Source organism: Protopterus annectens, chromosome 6.part0 (assembly GCF_019279795.1).
Source record: "Protopterus annectens isolate FY-2018-M chromosome 6.part0, PAN1.0, whole genome shotgun sequence".
In the NCBI taxonomy this organism is placed as follows: Eukaryota; Metazoa; Chordata; order Ceratodontiformes; family Protopteridae; genus Protopterus; species Protopterus annectens.
This window is the reverse complement of record NC_056737.1, coordinates 1122124593-1122148589: the sequence shown is the minus strand read 5'-3', so window position 1 is coordinate 1122148589 and position 23997 is coordinate 1122124593. Positions and strand designations below refer to the sequence as shown.

The 23997-nt window shown below is 40.0% G+C and overlaps 1 protein-coding gene across 1 annotated transcript in view; it reads right to left on the bottom strand.

Moving 5' to 3' along the window:
- Positions 1–23997, bottom strand: part of ITGB6 (integrin subunit beta 6) — a 920643-nt gene that overhangs the window by 178460 nt on the left and 718186 nt on the right. The window contains exon 14 of the mRNA XM_044074743.1: positions 6654–6773. Coding sequence (XP_043930678.1) covers positions 6654–6773 — 120 coding nt within the window. The remainder of the gene's footprint in view (positions 1–6653; positions 6774–23997) is intronic.

Sequence of the window (23997 nt, the reverse complement as noted above, 5' to 3'; positions counted from 1 at the left end):
TTGCACAGTACAAATACAGATTCACACACATAGACACACACACACAAAACATGGGCACACCGAGCATGGACATCAACCATTTGATTCTAAGGTTCTTTTCACTTACACTTCACTGGAGCAACTGAGGTTCACTGCAAAACTCACCAATGCAGGAATACAGCAAGTGAGATATCTATGCTGTACAAATCCACAAAGCTGAGCTTTTGATGATTCCATGTGTTTATAGAGTGACTTTCTGGAAAACTCTAAATATTATGGTCTCTACAGGTTTCCCTGCTTGTACAACATTAATGCAGGCTGCAGTATGCCTTATTTTCCAGTTCTTTCATGTCACTTACTAAGAAGCATATATTCAACAATACAAGTTATAGTGTTCAGCCACATGGCACCCAGATGTTCACACTTTTCTTTTTTTCTTAAAGTCACTGCAGTCAGATGTCACACCAGATCACAATGCACATGCCTACCTCTTAAGTTTATTCCCAAGTTCATCAGTATGACTCAATTCCTATTCATAGATAGTTTAGGTCATTATCAGATTCCCCTATGCTATGCTACTACCAGTCTTGTTGAGATCCACTGGGCCATGATTGCTTTCTAGTATGATCATTTCTGCTGTCATTCAGTTGGAAAATCTATCAGATTCATCTGGTACGGTCATCCTGAAAGATACTTTTTTTTTTTTAACTTTTAGGAAATGCTTCCATTTTTCTTGATCAATAGACATAACTAAGTGGTCTTTCATTTCTATTATGGTTCTGGGTGCATTTGCTCTCCCAATCTGTTTTCATAAAAAATTATCGGTGGTGCAGCAGTTATCTATTTATTTTAGTGCCTTTACAATTTTTGTGCATATCAAGTCTAATAGCCACTGCCTCACTGACATTTAGAACTACAAAACCCCTCCTCCAAGAAGTCTGTTGTACCACTTAAGCTAACTTAGTGTACAGCCCTCCATGATACTGCAGTTGCTTATATTGTAATTTGCATGCTTGTTGCACATGCTCATTCTTGGCAGTAATTATACTTTTAGATCCCAAAGCTCCACTGTGCCCTCTGCAGGAGGAAGCCATGTTTGCATTCCAACCTCTCAAGGCCTAAACGCAAACAGCTGAATGCGTGTATGTCTATTTCGGTTCGAACATATTCAAAAACATATCCCTAAACTCTACATAAACCGTCTCTGAGTTGGTATAATCTCACTGTTACCACACACACACACACACACACACATACATATATATATATATATATATATATATATATATATATATATATATATATTATATCTATATATATATATATTATATCTATCTATCTATCTATATATATATATATATATATATATATATATATAGAGAGAGAGAGAGAGAGATTAGAATATGGGGAGTAGAGCACCCATATCAGAAGAATCTGGTTTACAGGATTTAATATTTTGTGCTTCAAATTGCAAGCAGAAACATTAAAGGGCAGGTGGCAGCAAATTACTGAAAGTTAAGCAGATGGTGCTTGAGTCTGAGTGTCAACAAACAGCGATGCTTTTAAGTCATTTTCATTCTTCCCTGCTTTGATGCCACTGTATTCTCTCACCATTACTGTCACCAGGTTCTGTTTATTCTCAATGACAGTACAATTCTAGAGTGTTAACTAACAAACAATACTTGAGTGTTTTTTCTGTCTACCTTGATGCTGCATGATTTTCTGCTTCGTCTATATTTAGCAGTAATCCATGACTGGATGTAGGTAAAACAGAATTTACTCTCAGTTGATGTATTTGATCATGAGGGTGAAGCCTGAGTGATTAATCAAAGCCAACCATGGGTAAATCCTGTTTTACCCACACACGAGTGCATTATTTCTATTATGCAATAATATTATTTAAGACAAAAAAAAAAAGCTTACCTTTAGTGCTCTTCTGCAGACTCCTGGTAGTTTGAGGTATTTTGGATATATCTTGCACATTCATTAAGCATTAACAGTAGAGTTTCTATTTTTTTTTTTTTAATCAAACAACTGAGTCACTTGGAAAGTGTATATACAAGAAGGGAAAAAAAAAACTGGTAAAGCCTTCCTAATTTTGATTCACCTTTACAGGTAAGTGATCTGGAGTCATAGTATCCGATGTTGCTGTCATGGACTATTTGCAGAAACTGTAAAGTTGGAAGTAGTAACACAATGCATTATCACTTACAAAAAACATCTTAACACTTTCCAAACTGAAATAGGACTAATGTAAAGCACACATGTTAGAACATCAGCGTGTGTTAACAAGGGCTGATACAGCACACATTACTGCCATTTCTTCAGTACCAGCATTATGTACCAGTGTTTAAAATGAAGCTTCATTACTGACATTACTTTTTTATTTTAAATGCTGGTATGTGATGCCGGTGCTATAGAAATGCTTGAGCTTCTTTCTTTAGTTAATGCTCTTTTAAAACGAGCATGCTTTGTTTCTCCAGTCAGTGTGCATATTTTGGCATATTATATGTTATTGTATAATTCTCCTTTGTGACCCCTGGACAGACCTTAGTTTAGCTTTTCCTCTGAAAATGCATCTAACCATGTAAGGATACTGATAGAAGAATACCATATGCAAGTGGTTCTACCTTATTACTACAACTAGCCCTTATGTAATTATCCCCAATCCTATGCTGTATTATTCCCAGGTATCTTCAAGCTAGTCTGATAGATGAATACATAGCACTGCCTCTGGCAAAGCATTCTGGGATCACACCATCTTCCTTGTGGAAAAGTATTTCTTTAAGTCATCCTTGAATGATCCCTTTTTAAGTTGCCACTGTTGTTACTGTCTCTCTGTTCAGCTCTTCCAGTTGTCCTCTAAAAGTGTGGTGTCTCTGTACCATATTCTTACCTCCCCTTTTTCTTTCTCTTCCGGTGTGTACTTGCCAAGTTGGTTTTCATCACACCATAGCCTTTTGCCACTCTGTTAACTCCCTGTTAAACATTCTCTTCTGTCCTAAACTCTATTTTCCAGTTTGACTGCCAGATATGAATGTATCTATCACTTCAAATGCAGTCTTAGCCAGTACCTTGTGCACTGACATAATAGCTTAGTATATCTCAGATTCGCTCCTCAAGTTAAGCACCCCATCATTTTTTATACTTCACCTCTTCTCCTTTAGAGCATATTGCATGACTCAACATACCAGTAAATTTAGACTCCAATAATTTTCCCTCCCTGTTCTTCCCAGGATCCTCCCTCGGAGTATTTCACCAGCTCTACTCTTCTGAAATGCATAACATTGCTCTTTTTTTTGCATTATATGCCAGACATCACATATTTGCTTACCTTGCACCCTGAGCAAGCCTGTTTTTTTCTATTCACAATTGCTTGTTTTATTTTACCTGTTTACTTCTTCATCAGTCCTCTGACATTCAATGTTATACCTCTTCTTGCTTTCAATCATTCATTTCTCACTTTTTATTTTTGCATCTCCTGAAACCAACACCTTATCTTTCTGTCATGTATTCACTTCAAAGTACCTTAGCAGTTATAGGTTGCACTATGGTAAAGATGTAGCTTTCCCTGTCTTTTTCACTACATTAATTTCCAGATGTTGCCTGGGTAGAGTCTGTCTATTCTCCCTATGTCTGCATAGATTTCACTCATTTTTATTTTATTTATTTATTTTATTTTACATTTGTTAACTGGGAAAATCCAACTGGACACAGGTCCATTTTCAGAGGAGGCCCGGGGAGATAAACTCCAAAAACACACAAAATACAGCATAATTACACAGAACATTCATTTCACTTCATGAGAGCCTTCATTGCATACACAAGAAGAGGTGACACATACACTATGGAATACATTAAGAATTCATACAATAATCAATCATTGAGGTATAGAATATCAAAAAGAAGCAGTTTTTAGTATTTAGGAGATAGATTGTCTGTGAGTAGCTGGGGTACAGAGGTATTATCTTTTTTAGGGTTAGCCTGCTGAATGGCATGAGCATAGCCAATTATTCTGAAAATGTTTTTTCGGGAGTTTTTTAAACTGAGTAGTGGAGATAGTAGAGGTTGTTTGACTTGGTAGAGTGTTCCATTTTTTGGCAATGGTGCTGGCAAAAAGGGATTTGCCAGCATCATTTCTGTGCTTGATGACTGTTATGAGGTTCTGGTTGCTGGATCTAAGGGGTCTAGTGGGGATGTGTGGTTGTATGATATGCTGAAGCACGGGGTTAGGTTGGGAAAGTAGTAGAGTTTGTGTGCAGTAGATAGTTGATGGAGTAGTAGCATATCAGGTAGCTCCAACCAGTTGAGCTGCTTAAGTGATAGACAGTGATGGGACCTATAAAAGGCTTCGGTAGCAAATTTGGTGATTTTGCTGTAACAAGATTCCATTTCTTTTAGGTTGGATTGACGGAGATTGGTTAAGATGGGAGAGGCATATAGGAGAATGGATGGGAGATGGGTCCTTGCAATGGTTGCTTTGGTGATATTAGTCATAAAGTGTTTATTCCTATAAAGGAGTCCAAGTTTTTGATAACTTTCTTTATGGTTTGAGCAATATGGATGTCGAATTTAAGATTGTTGTCAACTTCAACACCTAGCAGTTTAGTGTGTGTGGTAGGGCTGATTTGAATGCTGCCTTTGGATTTGATGGAGAAGCTGTCACTTAGGGGTGGTGATTTTCTGGGCCAAATAGAATAAGTTTGTTTTTTTTTAGGATTGAGAAGAAGTTTGATATTAGTGAACCATGTTTCTGCAAGAATAAAGTAGTTTTGGGTTAGGGATTGAAGTTCATATAGGGTGGAGGTGGCATATTGTACTAGTGACACAGAGGGTAAGGATAAAGTGATGTAGTTAGTATATAGGGAGAACAGTAAGGGACCAAGAATAGACCCTTGAGGGACTCCTATGGTAACTGGCAATGGGGGGGACATTGGTCTTTCCAGAGAACTGTTTGCTGATGGCCCGATAGGTAGCTGTTATGGTAGATAGAGTTTTAAGAAGAATGCTGTGGTTAACCATATCAAAGACTTTTGATACATCTAAGAATATGGAGGATGCAAACAGACCCTTGTTTCTGTGGTGGTTAACTATATCTGTGAATGATAGAAGGGCTGTGGTGATGCTGTGAGATGGTCTAAACCCATGTTGTGAAGCAGATAGAAGGTTGTTATCTTTGAGGTGTTGCATTAGTTGAGTGTGAACCACTCTGTCTAATATTTTGGACAAAGGTGATAGGATTGCAATTAGATGATAATTGGTCAGCTCTAAGGAGTTTCCCCCTTTGTGTAGTGGAATGATATGTGAGGTTTTTCAGGAGGTGGGTACTTTGCTTTCTAGCAGTGATCTATTTATGAGAACAGTGACTGGGTAGGCTATGGCATCAGCTGATATCTGAAGGAAGTCTGCTGGTAGCCTATCAGCTGCTATTGTGGTTGGTTTTAGTTTTTTGAGGAGTTTAGAAATTACCCTAGTGGACACAGATTGGAGGCAGAATTTGGGGATGTTGGGTTGAGTATTGAAAAGGGTAGGGGTCTTTGTTAGTGTGGGACTACTGGTACTGTTTTGAGCATTGGCCAGGGTCTGGACAGTTTCGGTAAATTTGTTGAATTGTGTGGGACTGTCTTCAAGATTGTTAGGTAACACTGGGGATGGGGTGGTGGCCATTTAATGTGGCCCAGAATTTTGGGGGTTATCAGAATGTTTTTATTGCATGTTCATATATTCTAGTTTCTTTCCAAAGACATCCAAGTTAGGCCTACCAGGCATTTTATACTGTTTCTCAGCTTGTTTTGTGGAGGTGATCTGTCCTGTAACTCAGCAATTGGCTCAATGTCATTAATATGTTAAGTAAACAAAATAAATAATAAGTTACATTTTTGTTATTGATTTTCTCCATTATTTTACAAAGACACTAGTCCTTACATGCACCCTTGCTTTTTCTTTTGCATTTCTACCTCTTCATGGTAGCCTGCCTATGCAAGGCAAACCTGAGGTACATATTTAGAGCTTTTTGTTCAACTTAAAGTGAACCTAATGCATACAATGATCTCTTAATACATCAGTAATGTTGTCCAGGATTATAACCATTAGGTCCTGGAATGATAATCTCTGCAAAACAAATTAGGTATTCAAGGTGGTTACCACATTGTTACATCTGAATGTATAAATAGAATATTCCAACAGGCACACTGATCACTCTTTCTAGTGGGAACTTCATTTTATAGACTAACTGTTGACAACTGCCCATGGTTTGCTTTCAAATACACTGTGTCATATTCATAGGCTACTGAACACTGTAACAATGAACAGTTACCAATGAGATGGTTGGCTACCCACGCAGGTCAAATGCAGTACCAACAGCAGGTGAAATGGTGGATAGTCATAGAGAAATCACAGTACTATATACAGAACGAGGTCCACTGCTATCCCAAAAAAGCATTATTCTGAAACTGCATCGTTTGTAAAGAAAATCTGAAAGCAAAGGGCATACCAAAGTGAATTATGCTGTGCAAAGCAGAAAGTGTGTATAAGTAAGTAGGTACGTAAATGAATACATAAATACATAAACTGTAATGTGAGAGTGTATGCATCTCTTAATATTGTTCACTTTTTTCTAGCTGGTGTTAAACTACAAACAGGGACATGTGAAAGAAAAGGAACTCTGAAATTACCTTTTTGGTCTAGATTATAAACTACTGTCTTTCCATATTCATCTGTAGTCAGCAGGAATGTAATTAGACATTCATTTTCACTCTTCAAGGTACATGAAACAGATTTGTCCTCTGGGAAATCTAAGAAGAAATTAAAACGAAAATACTTGGTGAATTTTAAAAAATGTCTGTACGACTGCATCACAATATACTGTGTGAAAATGTGCTACTGAGCTTTAAAGCTATAAGATCCACATAAATTCAGCTAGGATGTAAGATAATTCATTTCAGCGTAACTCAGAATTCCCAAAAACTTCAAATGTAGTCAATCAGCGCTGCCCATCAGTTGTACTGATCATTTTACATAAGGGTGAATTTCAGTGACCTGGAAATGCTCCCTTTCTATAAAGCCATTTTCAGTTATTTATTCAGGTAGCATAAAAGCCCTGTCTACACTACAAGGTAAATAATATGTACTTCTTTGTCTGATGCTGTACCTGACATAACCAGATCACATGTCTGCTGCAGGCATTCACCTGCCAAAGTGACACTGATACTTTGCAAAAGGCAACCATTCATTTATTTATTTATTGCAAATTATAGTTCTCACAAAAGACTGTGGAACATTTCATTGACTAACTAATTTGAAATTCCAGATTAATAATATCCCAGAGTGTCATGAAATGGTTATAACAAGTCACTGACAATAACAATGGAAGGTTTATTAGTGAATAATTTCTGCCTCCAGACTCCCTCCAACCAACATTCATTAGCAAGATAAGCTTTTCTACACACCATTTACCCACTGTAACACTGTGATGCAACTTGTAGAGTTTGTATGCAGAGCTGGTAGACTGTTTAGTAGACATAATTCCTGTCTTTTTCTCTTGACAGGGTTGTTACTTCTGCATGAATTTAATTAAGTCTCAGAAGAACTGCGGTAGTGCTGTTTTTTTCCTTAACTCCTCTGGTCACAGTTATGTGCGTTTTTTTCCAAGTCCTCCAGTTTTGTGTACGTGTGTGTGTGTGTGTGTGTGTGTGTGTGTGTGTGTGTGTGTGTGTGTGTGTGTGTATTAGATTCCTCAGTGCAGTACAACATGCATTTGTTTATTAATCTCGTACCAATGCTGTTTTAAATCACATACTAGAAACTGCCTTCACTGAAACAAAATATGGCACTTTGAAGGTTGAAGAGCTGTTTAAAGAGAAAAGAGATCTTGTCATTTTAATTTTTACCTCAAGGAACTATTTATTATAATATTCTCTGTGTTATGGGATTTTACTCCTCCCCCATTCACTCCCCCACCCTACATGCACACAATGACCTTCACCATCTAGCAGCAGTTTCTACATATTCCCTTTGAGATAAAGATAAACAACACCACTAATTTAAGATGAAAGAAAGACCGTTAGCATAAAATCCAAACACAGACAAAGAAAGGTATGTGTGTGTGTGTGTGTGTGTGTGTGTGTGTGTGTGTGTGTGTGTATATATATATATATATATATATATGTGTGTGTGTGTATATATATATATATATATATATATATGTGTGTGTGTATATATATATATATATATATATATATATATATATATATATACATAGATAGATAGATACAAACACACATGCACAAACAGTACACAAACACACACAAACACACACACACACACACACACACACACACACACACACACACACACACACACACACACACACACACACACAGAGTTATGGTTAGTACCGAGTGTTCTTTCTCCTCTTTTATCCTTTGCAAAGAGAATTTGCATGCCTCTACACATCCCATGTTACAAAAGCTTAGCTTACACTTTGGTTCTCTTCCTTCTGACTAGCATATTGCTGCATTTCCCAGACAGCAAATTACAGTGTTGTAAATAGAAAATTAAGACTCAGCAATACTGAACAGTGTGAGCTAATATATTTTAAGGCACATATGCTTTGTTACTTTATACAATAAAAAGGATGGTGTCTAATCACAAAATGTAATTAGAAGATTGAGGCTGTTTAATGTTACTGCACAACTCTTGAGTTTTCCCTTCTCCATCAGTTACTGAGAAAGGGTCATGTGTTTCCCACAGAGCAAGGTGAATATATATATATATACATATATATATATATATATATATATATATACATATATATATATATATATATATATATATATGGGGACAGATGAATGCTAAGCCAGTGAATGAATGCTTTTTGCATTAATCAGCTTTCTACACTGCTGGAGATCTAGATCAAAAAGAATCATAAACAACTACAGAATGTACTCAGCTGCTAGAAACAGCAGCAGTACTCTATTTTTTAATCAGGTTAATGCTGGCTTCATTCAATTAAAATTCACAGCTCTTACTTTGTGTAAAAAATGGTTGATGTCAGAATCATACAGGAGAAACATCACAAAATAATGCACGGAACAATAACAAATATTCATATAAGCTGAAGCAAAGTGTAGTTTATCTGTGACATATATAATACTCTATTTTTTTAGAATATAAGAAACCACTGACATAACAACAAAAGACATGCAAGTCTCAACGTTCTGGGTTCTATGGCAACAATAAAAAATATTCATATAAGCTGAAGCAAAGTGTAGTTTATCTGTGACATATATAATACTCTAATTTTTTAGAATATAAGAAACCACTGACATAACAACAAAAGACATGCAAGTCTCAACGTTCTGGGTTCTATGGCAGCTGCAATAACATTAGTTCCACTGGCGCGTCTACACATGAGAATTTCACAATGAGCTAATCAGAGGAAGTCAGAGGAAGGGCTCTGACCTAACGAATCTGAGATATATAACATTAAGTATCCTGTTTTTTTGCTTATTTCTAAGTTATTTATATCACTTTTATTTTACTCACTGTGTGTGAGGCATTAAGTAGAATTTTCTACAATTGTTAAGCATCTGGTTGGGTTTGTTTGTTCTGATTTTTGTTTCCCACCCTCCCTCCCTCTTGGTCATAGCACTCAACCTTCCATCTCCAAAATGAGGAACACTCGCCTTCATAATGTAGAACAAATGGGCAAAATGTGGAACACATACTAATGGCTTACTAACAACTTCAACTAGGAAGGTCATAGAATGATTAAAATATGCTGGTTTTACTTTTCCTGCCTTCCCTATAAGTTGTCCAATCCAGATACAGATTTGCTGTATCCAGGACTGTTTGTAAGCTTCTGAGTCCCCAAGCCTTTCTGTGTTGGAGGGAGGCCTTCTAGCTTAATTTTATTTCTTAGAACTAGCCGGTTTTCTAGTTTCAGCACTCATATCTGTTTCTTTGAGCTCAGCACTTGTTCAGAACTTATTGTAAGCACTAAATAAGCTACAAATTACTACAGCACTCAACTTTCCTTACTTGTCTAGTGGAAAACAATTTTTAGTACTTAATAAATAAGCACCTATCCAGGCATGTCTAAGGGTCAGCTCCCGGTGTTTTCTCCTGTTTACCTGATGAATATGGGCATCTTGGGGCAATGCAGCAATTGCCTCATGTACACAGACAACCCTCTCCTCCTACCACCCAACACTACAACCTGTGAGAGATGCACTTATATAACCAAACTGGAAGCAAAGCCCTCTTCACCTAAGACTGGACTACACAGTCAAGAGGAGAAGGTGAACACTTGCACCACACCACACTCATCACATAGTCCCTCAAAACCTACACCACTAAAACACACACATAGAAACTCAAAACACACACCTACATTCATGGAGGCTCTCAAAAAATATCTACCCAAGCAACAGGGACCTCCAAAGCAGAAACGCAAGCAACCTCCACCCCTCGACACAGCCGAAATGACACATAGCCCACAAACTCAGTGTGCCACTCAACCACAGCCCATAAGGCATAACAACGTACCTAACACTCTAGTCATAGGTGACTCTATATTCAGGCAAACTGATGTTCCACTCACCAGGCTAAACAAGGAGAAAGTCACTGTCAACTGCCTGTCAGGTGCCAGGATCCGCCACATAATGCATGCACTCAGGTTACTCCACAGCAAGTAAAAATATGACTCTGTCATTGTCCATGTTGGTATAAATGACCTGAGACATACCTCCCTGGACTACATGAAAAGAGACATGGAGGAGCTTTCTGATTTTGTAGCCCAGGCAGGTATGACCCTAGCCCTGGGTAGCATCCTGTCATCACCCAGAATGATACCACAGTACAAGGACAAAATGATTGACTTCAACAATTGGCTAAGCTTCTGGTGTCATTCTAAGGGGATCCAGTATCTGTCTGCCTGGGATGACATGATCGACAAACCACGATGCTTTGCTAGAGATGGCCTGCACCTGTCGCCCTTGGGATTCCGGATACTGGCTAAGGTGCTTGTCACCCCTATAGTGCCTTTTTTAGGCAAGATTCAAATGACAAATTCACCACCATAACAGGTACAAGCAAGCAAAATCTGTGGGTAATGCTACTCAATGCTAGAAGTCTAAACCTCAAAATGCACTCACTCGAGGCACTCCTTAAAATGGAGAACATCGACATCTGTGCAGTAACAGAGACCTGGTTCAAGGCTCCAGAGAGCACCCCTGCATTACCAGGCTATAATTCATACCACACCTTTCGGCCACCTAACTTGGACCGAAGCACTAAAGGCGGAGGCATGTCCATATTCATTAAGGATATCCACATCTCCAGGCTATTTGCTCAGCATAATGCGTCTGAGATTATCCAAGTGCAACTAACTCTGGGCAAGACCGCAATGCAAATTGTAGCTTGCTACAGATCTCACATCATGCCCCAGGATTCCCATTCCTCATTTCTTGATACACTGAAAAATATTAGGGTTCAACTACCCCACCATAAACTGGGAAAACTACTCATCTACCAACTCTTGTGCTCAACGTTTTCTGGAATTCCTAAATTCCAATGCCTTAGATCAACTTATCCACACCCCCACCAGGGGCAGCAATATTCTAGACCTGGTCATTACCAACATGGGCAACTTGGTGTTCCACACCAGAGGTCAATTCCTCGTTGGTCAGATCCGACCACAAGCAAATCACCCTAGACATCCACATCCTAGCCCCCCCCCCCCCCATTAAGGAAACCACCATAAAAAATTTCTCCAAAGTCAACTTCACGCTTCTTAAGACAGAAGTGGCAAACTTCACGACACCCATGCTGACAGACAATAGAGATACAACTGCTAAATCCTATACAATTGCCCTTTATAAGCACTTACATGAGTGATTGGATCATGCAATCCCTAACAGAACTAAGATGCTATCCTCCAAAAAAAGGAAGCCAATCTGGTGGCCCCCTACTATAAACAAACTCTACAACAGAAGAATGAAACTGTTGCAAAAAAGAGTAAAATCCCATGATTGGAGGAACCCCGTGGTCAGCTTCATTAAGAAGGTGAGGTTCCATAAAATCCTCCAAAGCTAGTTACAAAAACAAAATCTCCACTGATTCTAAAGACAACCACAAAGCATTCTATAGCTATGTCAAGAATCTCAATGGCAACACTCAGATCTGCTCTGAGTTACAGCACAATGGCACTAAATATACAGAACCAACTGATATTGCCAACATCCTGGCAGATAGGTTCATTGCTAACTTTACCCCCCTCTCATCCCCTAAAGGGCCCATCTCTATACCGGAAGAATGCAAAGTACCTGTAATCATGGCTGCACAGGTAAAAAACACTCTCCAAAGCCAAGAACACAACATCCATGGGATGTGACAACATCCCAGGCTGCGTTCTACATGAACTACAGAACGAACTGGCACCCCACCTAAGTACTATGTTCAATCATAGCCTCACCTCAGGCTTTGTGCCCACTGAATGGTGCACAGCAACGGTTATCCCACTCCACAAAGGGGGAGCCACCATGGACCCTGGGAACTACCACCCCATTAGCCTGATGAGCCTGGTCTGCAAGGCTATGGAGCGTATCATCATGGAACTAATAAACAGTGACATTGCTAATCTCCATACTCTGGACCCTACCCAGATCGGGTTTGTAAAAGGCAGATCATGTCTCCTAAACCTAATAAACTTCTTTGAAGCGGTCACCAAAGCTGTAGATGAGAGTAAGGTGGTACACACAGCCTATCTAGATCTTGCCAAGGCTTTCAACACCATCCACCACTCTGGAATTTTAGACAAACTCACTAAACTAGGTATAAATCCCTGTGTCACAAGATGGGTTGCCAACTGGCTCACTGACCGAACCCACACTGTGAAAGTAGCAGACTCTAAATCCAACTTCAGACCAGTAACAAGTGGAGTACCACAGGGTTCAATCCTAGGTCCTCTCCTGTTTGGTATCTACTTCTCTGAAATACAGCCTAACACAGAAGGTCTTTGGCTAACAAAGTTCGCAGATGACTGCAAACTAGGAGCCATAATCAAATCTCCTAACGATGTGGACATCCTACAAAAGGGCCTCACTGAGACAGATGTCTGGTGTCAAAGCCATGGCTTCAAGCTCAATGCCAAAAAGTACATTGTCATCCCATTTGGTAAAAACTCTGTACCCATGCACTACCACATAGGCGGTAGTCTACTTAACACCGAAAGTGTGATAAGAGACCTTGGGACACAGGTGGACAGTAGTCTCTCCTTTGATAATCACATTGCCACAGTAGTCAGGAAATCCTTCTATGTGCACACCTCATCACAAAAGGTTTCTCATCCAGGAAAAAAGAGGTCATTGTTCCCCTCTACTCATCACTCATTAGACCCATTATAGAGTACAACACCCCTTTTGGTATGTACCTCTCAAGACATCTACAACAACTGGAAAGGCCACAGAAATACCTCACAAAGAGGATTACCGGCCTCAAACAGATGCCCTACGCAGACCATCTCAAAAAACTCCAGCTTTACTCTGTCGCATATCGCCTACTCAGTGGCGATCTCTGCCTAACATACAAAGCTATGTCAAACCCAGAGCTGTTGGACATGCTCCACGTAAAGAAATCCCAATCCCTCTGAGCTACACGCTCTAGGGACCTAAACCTTGTCACCACAATAAACAGAACATGCTGGAGGGATAGATTCCTGTCTCAGAGACTTCCCATACTCTGGAACAAACTGCCTATCTATATGAAACAAAGCTCCTCCTTAGCACTCTTCAAGAAAAATCTTGATGATTGGATGGGAGATAGGAAATTTACCCCGGGGATCACTTCTGTGGCTCTGCTTGACAGGGGCACAGGAAAATAATTTTCTTGGGTGGCAAAAGCCAGGGTACCATTTGGCTAGGCTTATATAGGCCCTAGGGCCAATAGCCTAGTACCTACCTATGAACCTATGAGCAGGTTTATCAGAATAATGCAGTAATTCCTTCTGAAGCATTAGTTTAATGAATTATGATGTTTTAATGTGACAGGTTCATAGGTTCACAGGTACTTACTAAGCTACTGAGCTACTTGAGGATTGTAAGATGCCTAGCCTTACACTCCCATGGTAGTTTGTAACCCTTATATTTTGCATAAGAACCCACAGGTAGGCACAAATTTGACACATTTTTACAGAGATGCTCACCATGAAGCGGCACTCAACATGCCCTGTACACAAGCAAATACCTAGAAAGCAAATTTAAAACTATTCATAAAAAATTGTACCCTGTAACGCAGTTAGTATAGAAGAAAAACCTTGCCTGCCAGCAAGCTTAGAACTGCTAGTTCATATACTGAGTGGTAATACCAGTAAATTTAGTGGAATTTAATATTTTATAGCCTAGTCAACCAAATAAAGCACCCTTAATAGCCTTCTGTAAGCCCCAATACACCAAACCCTTGTAATTTATTAATTAAAGGACTGGATAACATGGATATTCAGTTTCCTGACCTCTCTCCAGTTTGGTGGATATGGGTATCTTGAGACAATGTACCAATTGTCTCATGTTTACTGACAACCACTTAATTCTTAAAGTAATAGATACAATATTACAATATGCGAGAGGTGTCAATGGTAGCTAAACTCTTGCATTTAAGTGAATATCAGGCTGTCAAAACCATTCATACAACACCCACTACACACAGCACACACATAGACCAATGTATGCTGAGGCACTTAAATGCAATCTTCCTAAACAATAAAAATCTCCTAGACCTCCCATTAGCAAAGCTATTCCTCAGCAAACCCAAAACCACTAAGCAAAAGCGACACCTAATAGCACACATACAGCTGCAGTCAGTGTTGTAACACCTAATACCACACATACAGTCACACTCAGTGGTGGTACACCTAATACCACACATACAGCCACACTCAGTGGTGTAACACCTAATACCACACATACAGCTGCACACAGTGGTGTTACACCTAATACCACACATACAGCCACACTCAGTAGTGTAACACCTAATACCTCACATACAGCCGCACTCAGTGGTGTCACACTTAATACTATATATATATATATATATATATATATATATATATATATATACATACATACATACACAACTGCACTCAGTGGTGTAACACCTAATGCCACACATACAGCTGCACTGATTGGTGCCACACCTAATACTGCACATACAGCCACAGTCAGTGGCGTCACACTTAATACCACACATACAGCCGCACTCAGTGGTGTCACTTAATACTATATATACAACTGCACTCAGTGGTATAACACCTAATACCACACATACAGCTGCACTGATTGGTGCCACACCTAATATCACACATACAGTCGCACTCAGTGCAGCCCCAAATGCTAAGTCCTTATGGCAAGTAAACACACTTCCCAGGACTCTCGTCATAAGGGGACTCCTTTGTAAGACATACTGAGTAATGACCCTCTAAGCAGGCTGAAGAAGGAGAAGATAATGGTTAGTTACTTATCTGGAGCCAGGATCCACCAAGTTACACACACACTCATGTCACATCACTACAGGTACCAGTATGATTCTATCAGCTCATATATAGGTGTAAATGACCTGAGATGTACCTCCATGAACTATATGAAGAGAGTCATTATGAAGCTCTCGGACTATGTGTTTCATGCTGGTATGAGCCTAGCATCGAGCAGCATATTACCATCACTAAGAATGATGCCACAATACGGAGAAAAGATGATTGCATTTAACAACTGGTTGAGTTTCTGTGTCATTCTAAGGAGATCCAGTGTTTGTCAGCTTGAGAGGGTCATTGTTAATAGACCATGTTGCTTTCCCATGGATGGTCTGCAACTGTACCCACTAGGCTTTTGAATACTGGCCCAATAGAGCGGTTTTAGGCAATGCCAATGACAAACCTACTGACATAACAAAATCAACTCAACTAAACCTCAAGGTGTCGCTGCTTAGTGCCAGGAGCCTAAAACAAAAACTACACTCTCTCCTACCTCTCTTCATGCTTAAGAATATAGGGATCTATGCAGTTACCAAGACATGGTTTAAAGCTGCAGTGCAAGGTTTCAGTGCCTTCGACATTTTTAGACCAGTAACTGCCCACAACAGGGGCTAAAGGTGGAGGTGTCTTGATATACATCAATAACAAGCATATCTTTAGGACGGTTAAATAGGATGATGTGCTGGAGTTTCCCCATCTGCAGGTCACCATGGATAAAATCATGTACCATATCCTAGTCAGCTATAGGTCACCTTCCATGCCACAAGAAACTCACAATGCATACTTAGACCTACTGGAGACAGTTGCTATCTGACCGAACACTCAACACATGGTGGACGTTAATTACCCCTACAAAGACTGGGAATCATACATGGCCTCAAATCTGCCAGCACAAAGATTCCTGGACCTTTTAAATACAAGCATGTGACCACTAGAGGCTTCAGCATACTGGATCTCATAATGACAAATACAGGAGAATGCTGTACCCTTCCCATGTCATGTCCTCCCTGTTAAGGTCTGACCATACAGCTGTCTCCTTCAAAATCTACTCAGTGACTCCAGTAAAGCCTGTAACACTTAGGAACTATTCAAAGGTAAACTACATTTTATTAAGCAGCAGCTTGTCAGAATTAAATGCCCCTCCAAACCCAGAGAACACAGCAGCCTGTGCAGAATTATTCACAAAAAACATGTACAATCATGTCAAGGGCTGCATAGAGGCTACTGTACCTACCGGAATTAAGCCCAATGACTCCAAAAACAAAGTGCCCTGTGGCATCCCCAAATTAAACAGGATATACAACAAAAGAAAAAAAATCATGGCTAAAATCAAGAAGTCTAACTCCTATAAAGATAACTCTTTCATCAAACTAAACAGGCAACTAAGGTAGCCTATTAAATCTAGAAAAAACAATTCCAAGGTTAAGATAGCCTCCTATGCAAAAAATTACCATAAGGCCTTCTTCAGCTATATCAGAAATCTCAAAGACAACACACATAGGTTCATAGATTAGTACTAAGCTAACTGCTCTTGCAAGCCATTTTAAGCCTAGCCAATTATCCTTTGTGAGATTCAAACCCTGCACCTTGTGTTTGTAAGGCAAACACCTTAACCATTAGGCCACCCTCCCAAACCAACATCAGTGTGCTTAACTCCTGGTCAATGGTGCCACAGTAACTGAGCCAGGCAATAGAATGAATATGTTGACTGAAAAATTCAGTTCCAAATTTCCTCCCCAGCCTCCCCCCACAAAGAAATACCCTCAAACATAACCCCTCAATCTATAAATAGAGAGCATGTCCTGGCCGTTCTCACCAAGACCAAGAATACAGCCTGAGTGGGATTAGGCTCCAATAATATCCTGGAACGTTTCTTGAAAAGTCTAACATATGACTTAACAGGGTAACTGGAATCACTATTTAACTATAGTCTTAAAACAGGATTTATGCCATGAAAATGGAGGACTGAAATGGTCAACCTCCTTTATCAGGGTGGCCCATCAACAGGTTCCAGAAAGTACAAACTCTTTAGTCTGACAAGTCCTATTTGCAAATCCATGGAAAGAAGTATCATGGAAATTATCACCAAAGACATTGGAGACCTCCTGACACTGGATTCTTCCCATTCTGGCTTCATCAGAGCAAGGTCATGTCAACTGAACCTGGTGGACTTCTTTGGAAAAGTCACCAAGGCAATGGACGAGGGTAAAATGGTGCAAACTGCCTACCTTGATCTGGTTAGGGCATTTGTTACAATACCCCACTTGAGCATTGTTAACAACCTTGCAGAATTAGGCATAAACCCCTATATAAGGCACTGGATAACCAACTGGTTCACTGGTAGAGCCCAGGAGGTGGGGATCAATAAGAACACCTGCACAAAGAGTCAGACCACCAGTGGAGTCCCTTAGGGCTTCATGCTGAGTCCACTCTTCTTTGGTATCTACTTCTCAGAAATCAAATCCAATGTCAAAGGCCTCTGGCTGACCAAGTTTCCAGATGACTGCAAAGTGGGATCAGTCAAAGAATCCCCCCCCCCCCCAGATGCAAACACACTACAGGAAGGTCTAACCCAGGCAAATGACTGGCACCAAAGCCATGGCTTAAATCTCAATGCCAAGAAATGCATTATTTGTATTTATTTTTTATTTATTTTACATTTGTTAACCGGGATAGTCCGAATGGATATATGCCCATTTTTAGTGGAGGCCCAGGGAGAAAAGCTTCACATACCAAAAAATAGACAGTACATACATCACTGAGTGATAAACTCAGGCAGACATGTTTAGAAAAACATAGACAAAGAATACCGGCAGATATCAATATACACAATGTGCACACTTACATCTGATTGGCAGAGATGTATCAGTAAATGTGAACATAGAATACAATCAGATTTCATAATTCACAGTGCTTAGACATTCAAATGCTGAGGCATAGATATTTGGCTAAATAGCAGGTTGGCTAGCAAGACATGTATTAGTGAAGTTGTTAGTCAGGTTTAGAACAAGAGCACAGCCAATGAGTACCTTTTGAAAAGATGGTCATTTCAGGAATCTATTTTATTAATAAAACACCCCTAAAAGTTGACTCAGTAGTCAAGGATCTGGGAACTCATGCAGATGGTAACCTAGACTTCAACCAACATCTGTCCAAGGCAGTAGGAAAAAGTTATATGGTGCTCAACTTATAATCAAGGGCATGGCATCTAGTTATAGGAAGTCATCATACCACTGTACTCAGCCATCATCAGACTCATCACAGAGTATACCTCCATCAATATGTATCTGACCAGACACATGCAGCAACTGAAAGGTCAGCAAAGGTTTCTTACAAAAAGAATACAGGGTGTAAACACAATGTGCTGTGTGGATCACCACAAATCCCTTTTTCTACACTTGGCCTCCTACAGACTACTGAGAAAGCGATCTATGCCTGGTTTACAAGGCATCCTTACACCCAACTCTCATGGACCCTCTGCACATCTGCAAATCTAACAGCATCAGAGCTACAATAACCAAAGACCTAAAATCTGCTTGTGACATAAACAGGACATGTTGCAGAGACAGATATGTATCTCAGAGAATTCCCATTCTTTGGAAAAGGCTTCCCGTCCGTGTGAAGCTAAGTCCCTCCTTAACCCTATTTAAGTGTAAATTGGACTAATGGATGGGAAACTGAAAATGTACTCCTGGTCTGCTGCGTATGTCTCTGATGACACAGGCAACCAGTAAATCATATCATAACCAGAAATCACCCCTATACAAATGTCTAAAATATAATACTTGTGAGTCAAGTCTGCGTTGCATAGCTAGGCTTATAAAAGCCTTAGTGGTTGTTATTCTAGTATTCATTTATGAACAAGGATATGTTGGAACATAAACTTGTCGTTAGGTACATTTGTCATATTTAATTCAGACCTGAGGAGAACCTGGACTGTTCCACAACATCATTAATTTTACAGTTAAGGAAATTTACTAAAGGTCTTTAACTAGGTTGTGTGGGCTGGATAACCAAGGGATGTTGATTGGAGAATCAGAAACTATAAAAGGTCTGTGGTTGTCAATGAAGTGAGATAGGAGATAATAAAGTAATGGCTAGACTGAGGACCTATATAATTAACTGAGCTTGCTTAGATGCCTGTTGAGATTGCAGTACTCAGACCCGTAGAAGTGCAGGTTCGAAATATGTGGTATCCCTGAGTATTCTATGCATTCTGAGGTACAACTGTATTGGAGTTGACACACACATCCACAGGGGGCACAAACATCCTGGGCCTGGTGCTCACTGACATGGGGGACTGCTGCACCACCCCCCACTGTGTAGTCATGCTTGGTGAGATCTGACCACAAATCAGGCTCACTAGAAGTAACTATAACACAACACCCCCCCCCCAACAATGACTAGACTAAAAACTTCTCCAAGGCCAATTACAATGTCTTCTGTGATGGCATAAATAGCTTCATAGCCCCTCCCCTCACTGATGGAACAGACACCTATGCTGAGTTATGCACCAATGCTTTATACAAGCACCTGCACAATTGTATTGACTCTGCCATACCTGATAGAACCAAAGCAAGATCTTCAAGGAAAAACAAACCTGCCCAGTGAACAACTGCCATTAATAGGCTATACAATAGTGGAAGGACGCTGCTGTCTAACAGCAGGAAGGAACGGTCTCAAAACTGGAAACATTCCCTCCTCAACTTAAACAAGCAAATAAGACTCCTAGTGAAGTCCTCCAAAGCTAACTACGAATCCAAATTATCTTCCCTAACTAATGATAACTGCAAGGTGTTCTTTAGTTACATGCGTTACATCAAAGTTAAGGCCCAGATTTGTGCTGACCTCATAGTTAATAGTACTACATATATAGAACCTGTGGATACAGCAAACCTCCTGGCTGACAGGTTCAGTGAAAACTTCACTCCCATGTCCCCACCACATATACCAAAAAGATCCCTAATACCTCTCCCCCACCTAGTATCTCCGTGAAGCAGGTCTTAAATGCCCTCACCAAGGCCAAAAACACAGCCTTTATGGGACCAGACAACATCCCAGGCTATGTTCTACATGGGTTAAAATAGGAATTAGCATCACCATTTTGCACGCTTTTCAATCACGTCCCAGCAGAATGGAAAACAGCTACCATCATTCCTTTGCAAAATGGGAGTGCATCCATGGACCTCGGGAACTCATTAGCCTGATCAGCCTTATCTGCAAGGCCATGGAACAAATCATCATGGACCTATTTAATAAAGGTATAGGAAATCTCCAAATGCTCAACCTCACACAGTTTGGCTTTGTCAAGGGGAGATCATGCCTGTTAAACTTGATGGACTTCATTGAGACATTCACCAAAGCCCTACACAAGGGCAATTCTGTGCATACAGCCTACCTGGACTTAGACAAGGCCTTTGACACAATTCCACACTCAGGCATCATTGATAAACTCACCCATCTGGGATTCAACCCATATATTATCAGGTGGGTTGCAAACTGGCTCACAGATAGAACTTATACAGTCAAAATAGGGGAAGCCACCTCCTCCAGCAGACCCGTAATTGGTTCTGGGACCTCTTCTGTTCAGAATCTACTTTTCTGAAGAACAGACTAAAACTAAAGGACTGTGCTTATGACTGCAAACTGTGAGCGATCATTGAAACCTCTAGCAATGTCAACATCCTGCAAGAAGGTCTTACGCAGACTAATGACTGGTGCCAAAGTCATGGTCTTAATGCAAAAAATGCATTATCTTCCTCTTCAGCAAGGGTGATGTTCCTGCAAACTACCACATCAATAGCAATACCCTAAGCACACAGTCAGTGGTGAGAGATCTGGGCAGACAGGTTGACACCAGCCTTAACGTCGATCACCATGTCTCCATAGTGGTAAGAAGGGCATTTTATATTGCTCATCTCATAAGTAAGGGCATTGCCTCCAGAAAAAAGAGGTTATAACCCCCCCCCCCTTGTACTCTTCCCTCATCAGGCCAATAAGAGAGCACAACGCTTCCTTTGGTATGTTCCTTTCTGAACACCTGGAGCAAATGGAGAGACCACAAAGGTTCTTTACAAAGAAAATTCAGGATCTTCAAGATCTGCCTTATGCGGACAGACTGAAAGCATTGTCACTTTACTCTGTTTTGTAGAGACTGCTCAGAGGTGACCTGTGCCTTGCATATAGAGAAATCTCTAACCCAACTTTAATGGAAATGCTGCACATTCACAAGTCAAATAGCACATGGGTGACTCTCTCAAAGGACCTTAGCCTGGTATGTGATATCAACAGAACTTGCTAGAGAGACAGATTTGTCTCACAGAGGTTGCCCCACTTTTGGAACAAGCTTCCTATTCATGTTAAACAAAGCCCCTTGCTGTGCCTATTTAAGTGTTATTAGGATGACTGGATGGGTAACCAGAAAATAGCCCTGGAGGTTCCACCTGTGTCCCTTCTGGACAGGGGCAACAGGTGCTGATTTTAGTGCCTGCTTGAACCAGACCCTCTTGGGAACATGGGTTGAACTTGGCTAGGCTTGCAAGGGTCCTGGGGCCATTAGTTTAGTAACCCCCTGATTACTGAATGTGATTTTTGTGAGATGACAACATCAAAACCTTGATTTCCCCAATGCAAAAGTTTTACCAGTGTAAGTAAACACTTTCCCAACATGGGGAAATATGCCCTTTTCTGCACCATAGTGCGATCCCAGAGTTAGTATATATATAGTTTGGGGGGTGTGGGGGTATAACCCCCCCCCCCCAATTAGGTGGGTTTTACATAGTGCTGTGTGTTTCCATGCAATTTTGGGCAAGTGTTTACTTACTGTGGTAAAACTTTCACATTCGGGAAATCAAGGTTTTGATGTTGTCGTCTCATGAAAATCACGTTCAGTAATCTGGCCTTTCAAGCTTTCAAAGTAGATCCATATCTATAGCTATATCTATAGCTTGGACAAGTGGTTACTTTCCTGGAGTTCGTAGTCTGTGTTCCAGGATGTCGGTTTTCTGAGGTTGTCGGCGTTCTCGTCTTGGGATTATGAAAATCGGTGTTGTGGCATTTTGGTGTTCCGAAGTAGAACCATATATATATATATATATATATATATATATATATATATATATATATATATATATATATGTGTGTGTGTGTATGGATATATAGGTACCTGGATGCACCTCCATCTTGGGAGTGAAGGACCCCCCCCCCCATAAAAATTCTTTAAAGGAAAACAACACATTTTTGAATTTGCTGGGGGGAGCATTGTTGTTCTTTTTGCTGAAAATACAGTTTAATTTTCAAAGTGTAATAACTTGTATTGTGTCTCAGACTTCTGATAAGGACTGGTTTGATGATATGAAAACATAACAGAAATCACAGGAGTGACTTATCGTTATCAAACGTTTATTGAATGTTTTGTGCAACAAAATTATATTTTACCATTGACCTTATAAAGTGTTCAGATTCCACATCTATTGACACCTCTGGAAAAAATGCTTCTTAGAGTGCTGGTTCTTGCAGACAATGCCAGCTATTTTTCATATGTGATGGCATGAGTCATTGGCACAGATCATCTGCTTGCCAGTGAAGCGTGAGGTACTTGGCAGAAAACATGTCCTGCTGCGTCAGAGGAATGAACCAGTGCCACAAGCAGGTGTGTGTACAATGGAAGCAATATACTCACACCCGTGCTTACATCATTGGATACCGACAATCCTACTTCCCACCTCCCATTCTGAGGACTACAATAAATATATTAAAAATATGTGTAGATGCCTCTAGTCTTATGAGCCCTCCTACCCCTAAGCATTTATGCACCTAGGCAATATTTCGAAGTGACTGGGTCTGTTGTATGTGCACACCATCACCTACCTACAAGATAAATAAATACAATAAAAATGTGTTTCCTTTTTTTAATTAAAGTCTGTCATCTTTAATTTCCAATGTGTTGCTTTACATCACCACATGCAGTGTGTTCACCTGATTCAGCACTGAATAACTAAATGAAATATGCTCTGATATTAGTTTGCATGCATGTTGGTATATTTAAGGCATGTTGCTTGTAAACTATAACTAATGCTTGACAAAAACAAGTATTAGCCATCCTCCCCAAATTATTATTTTCAATGTGTAAAGCATCATATCCACACAGGAATAGATGCAGCAAACATTTTCAAATTTTGCAGAAGATAATTTCACAATGTCAAACTGAGGCATACCCAGGGATTCATTAACGGCAAGGCCATCTCATAGCCAAGCCAACCGATTTACCTTCCCAGTGAGAGGAGCAGCATTGCCAATCAGATATGCATGCAACCAAGTCAGTGTGCTCAATGTGGAGCCTCTCACTGAGGCTGCAGCATATGCCCATAGCTCGATTGTGGTAAGCTATCTCACGGTCACATCTAAGTATAAGAAGTAAATGATGACTGTCCACAAAAAACGCAGTAGTGGATGCTCAGTGTTGATGTAATCAATAGCAGCAAATGCATATATAA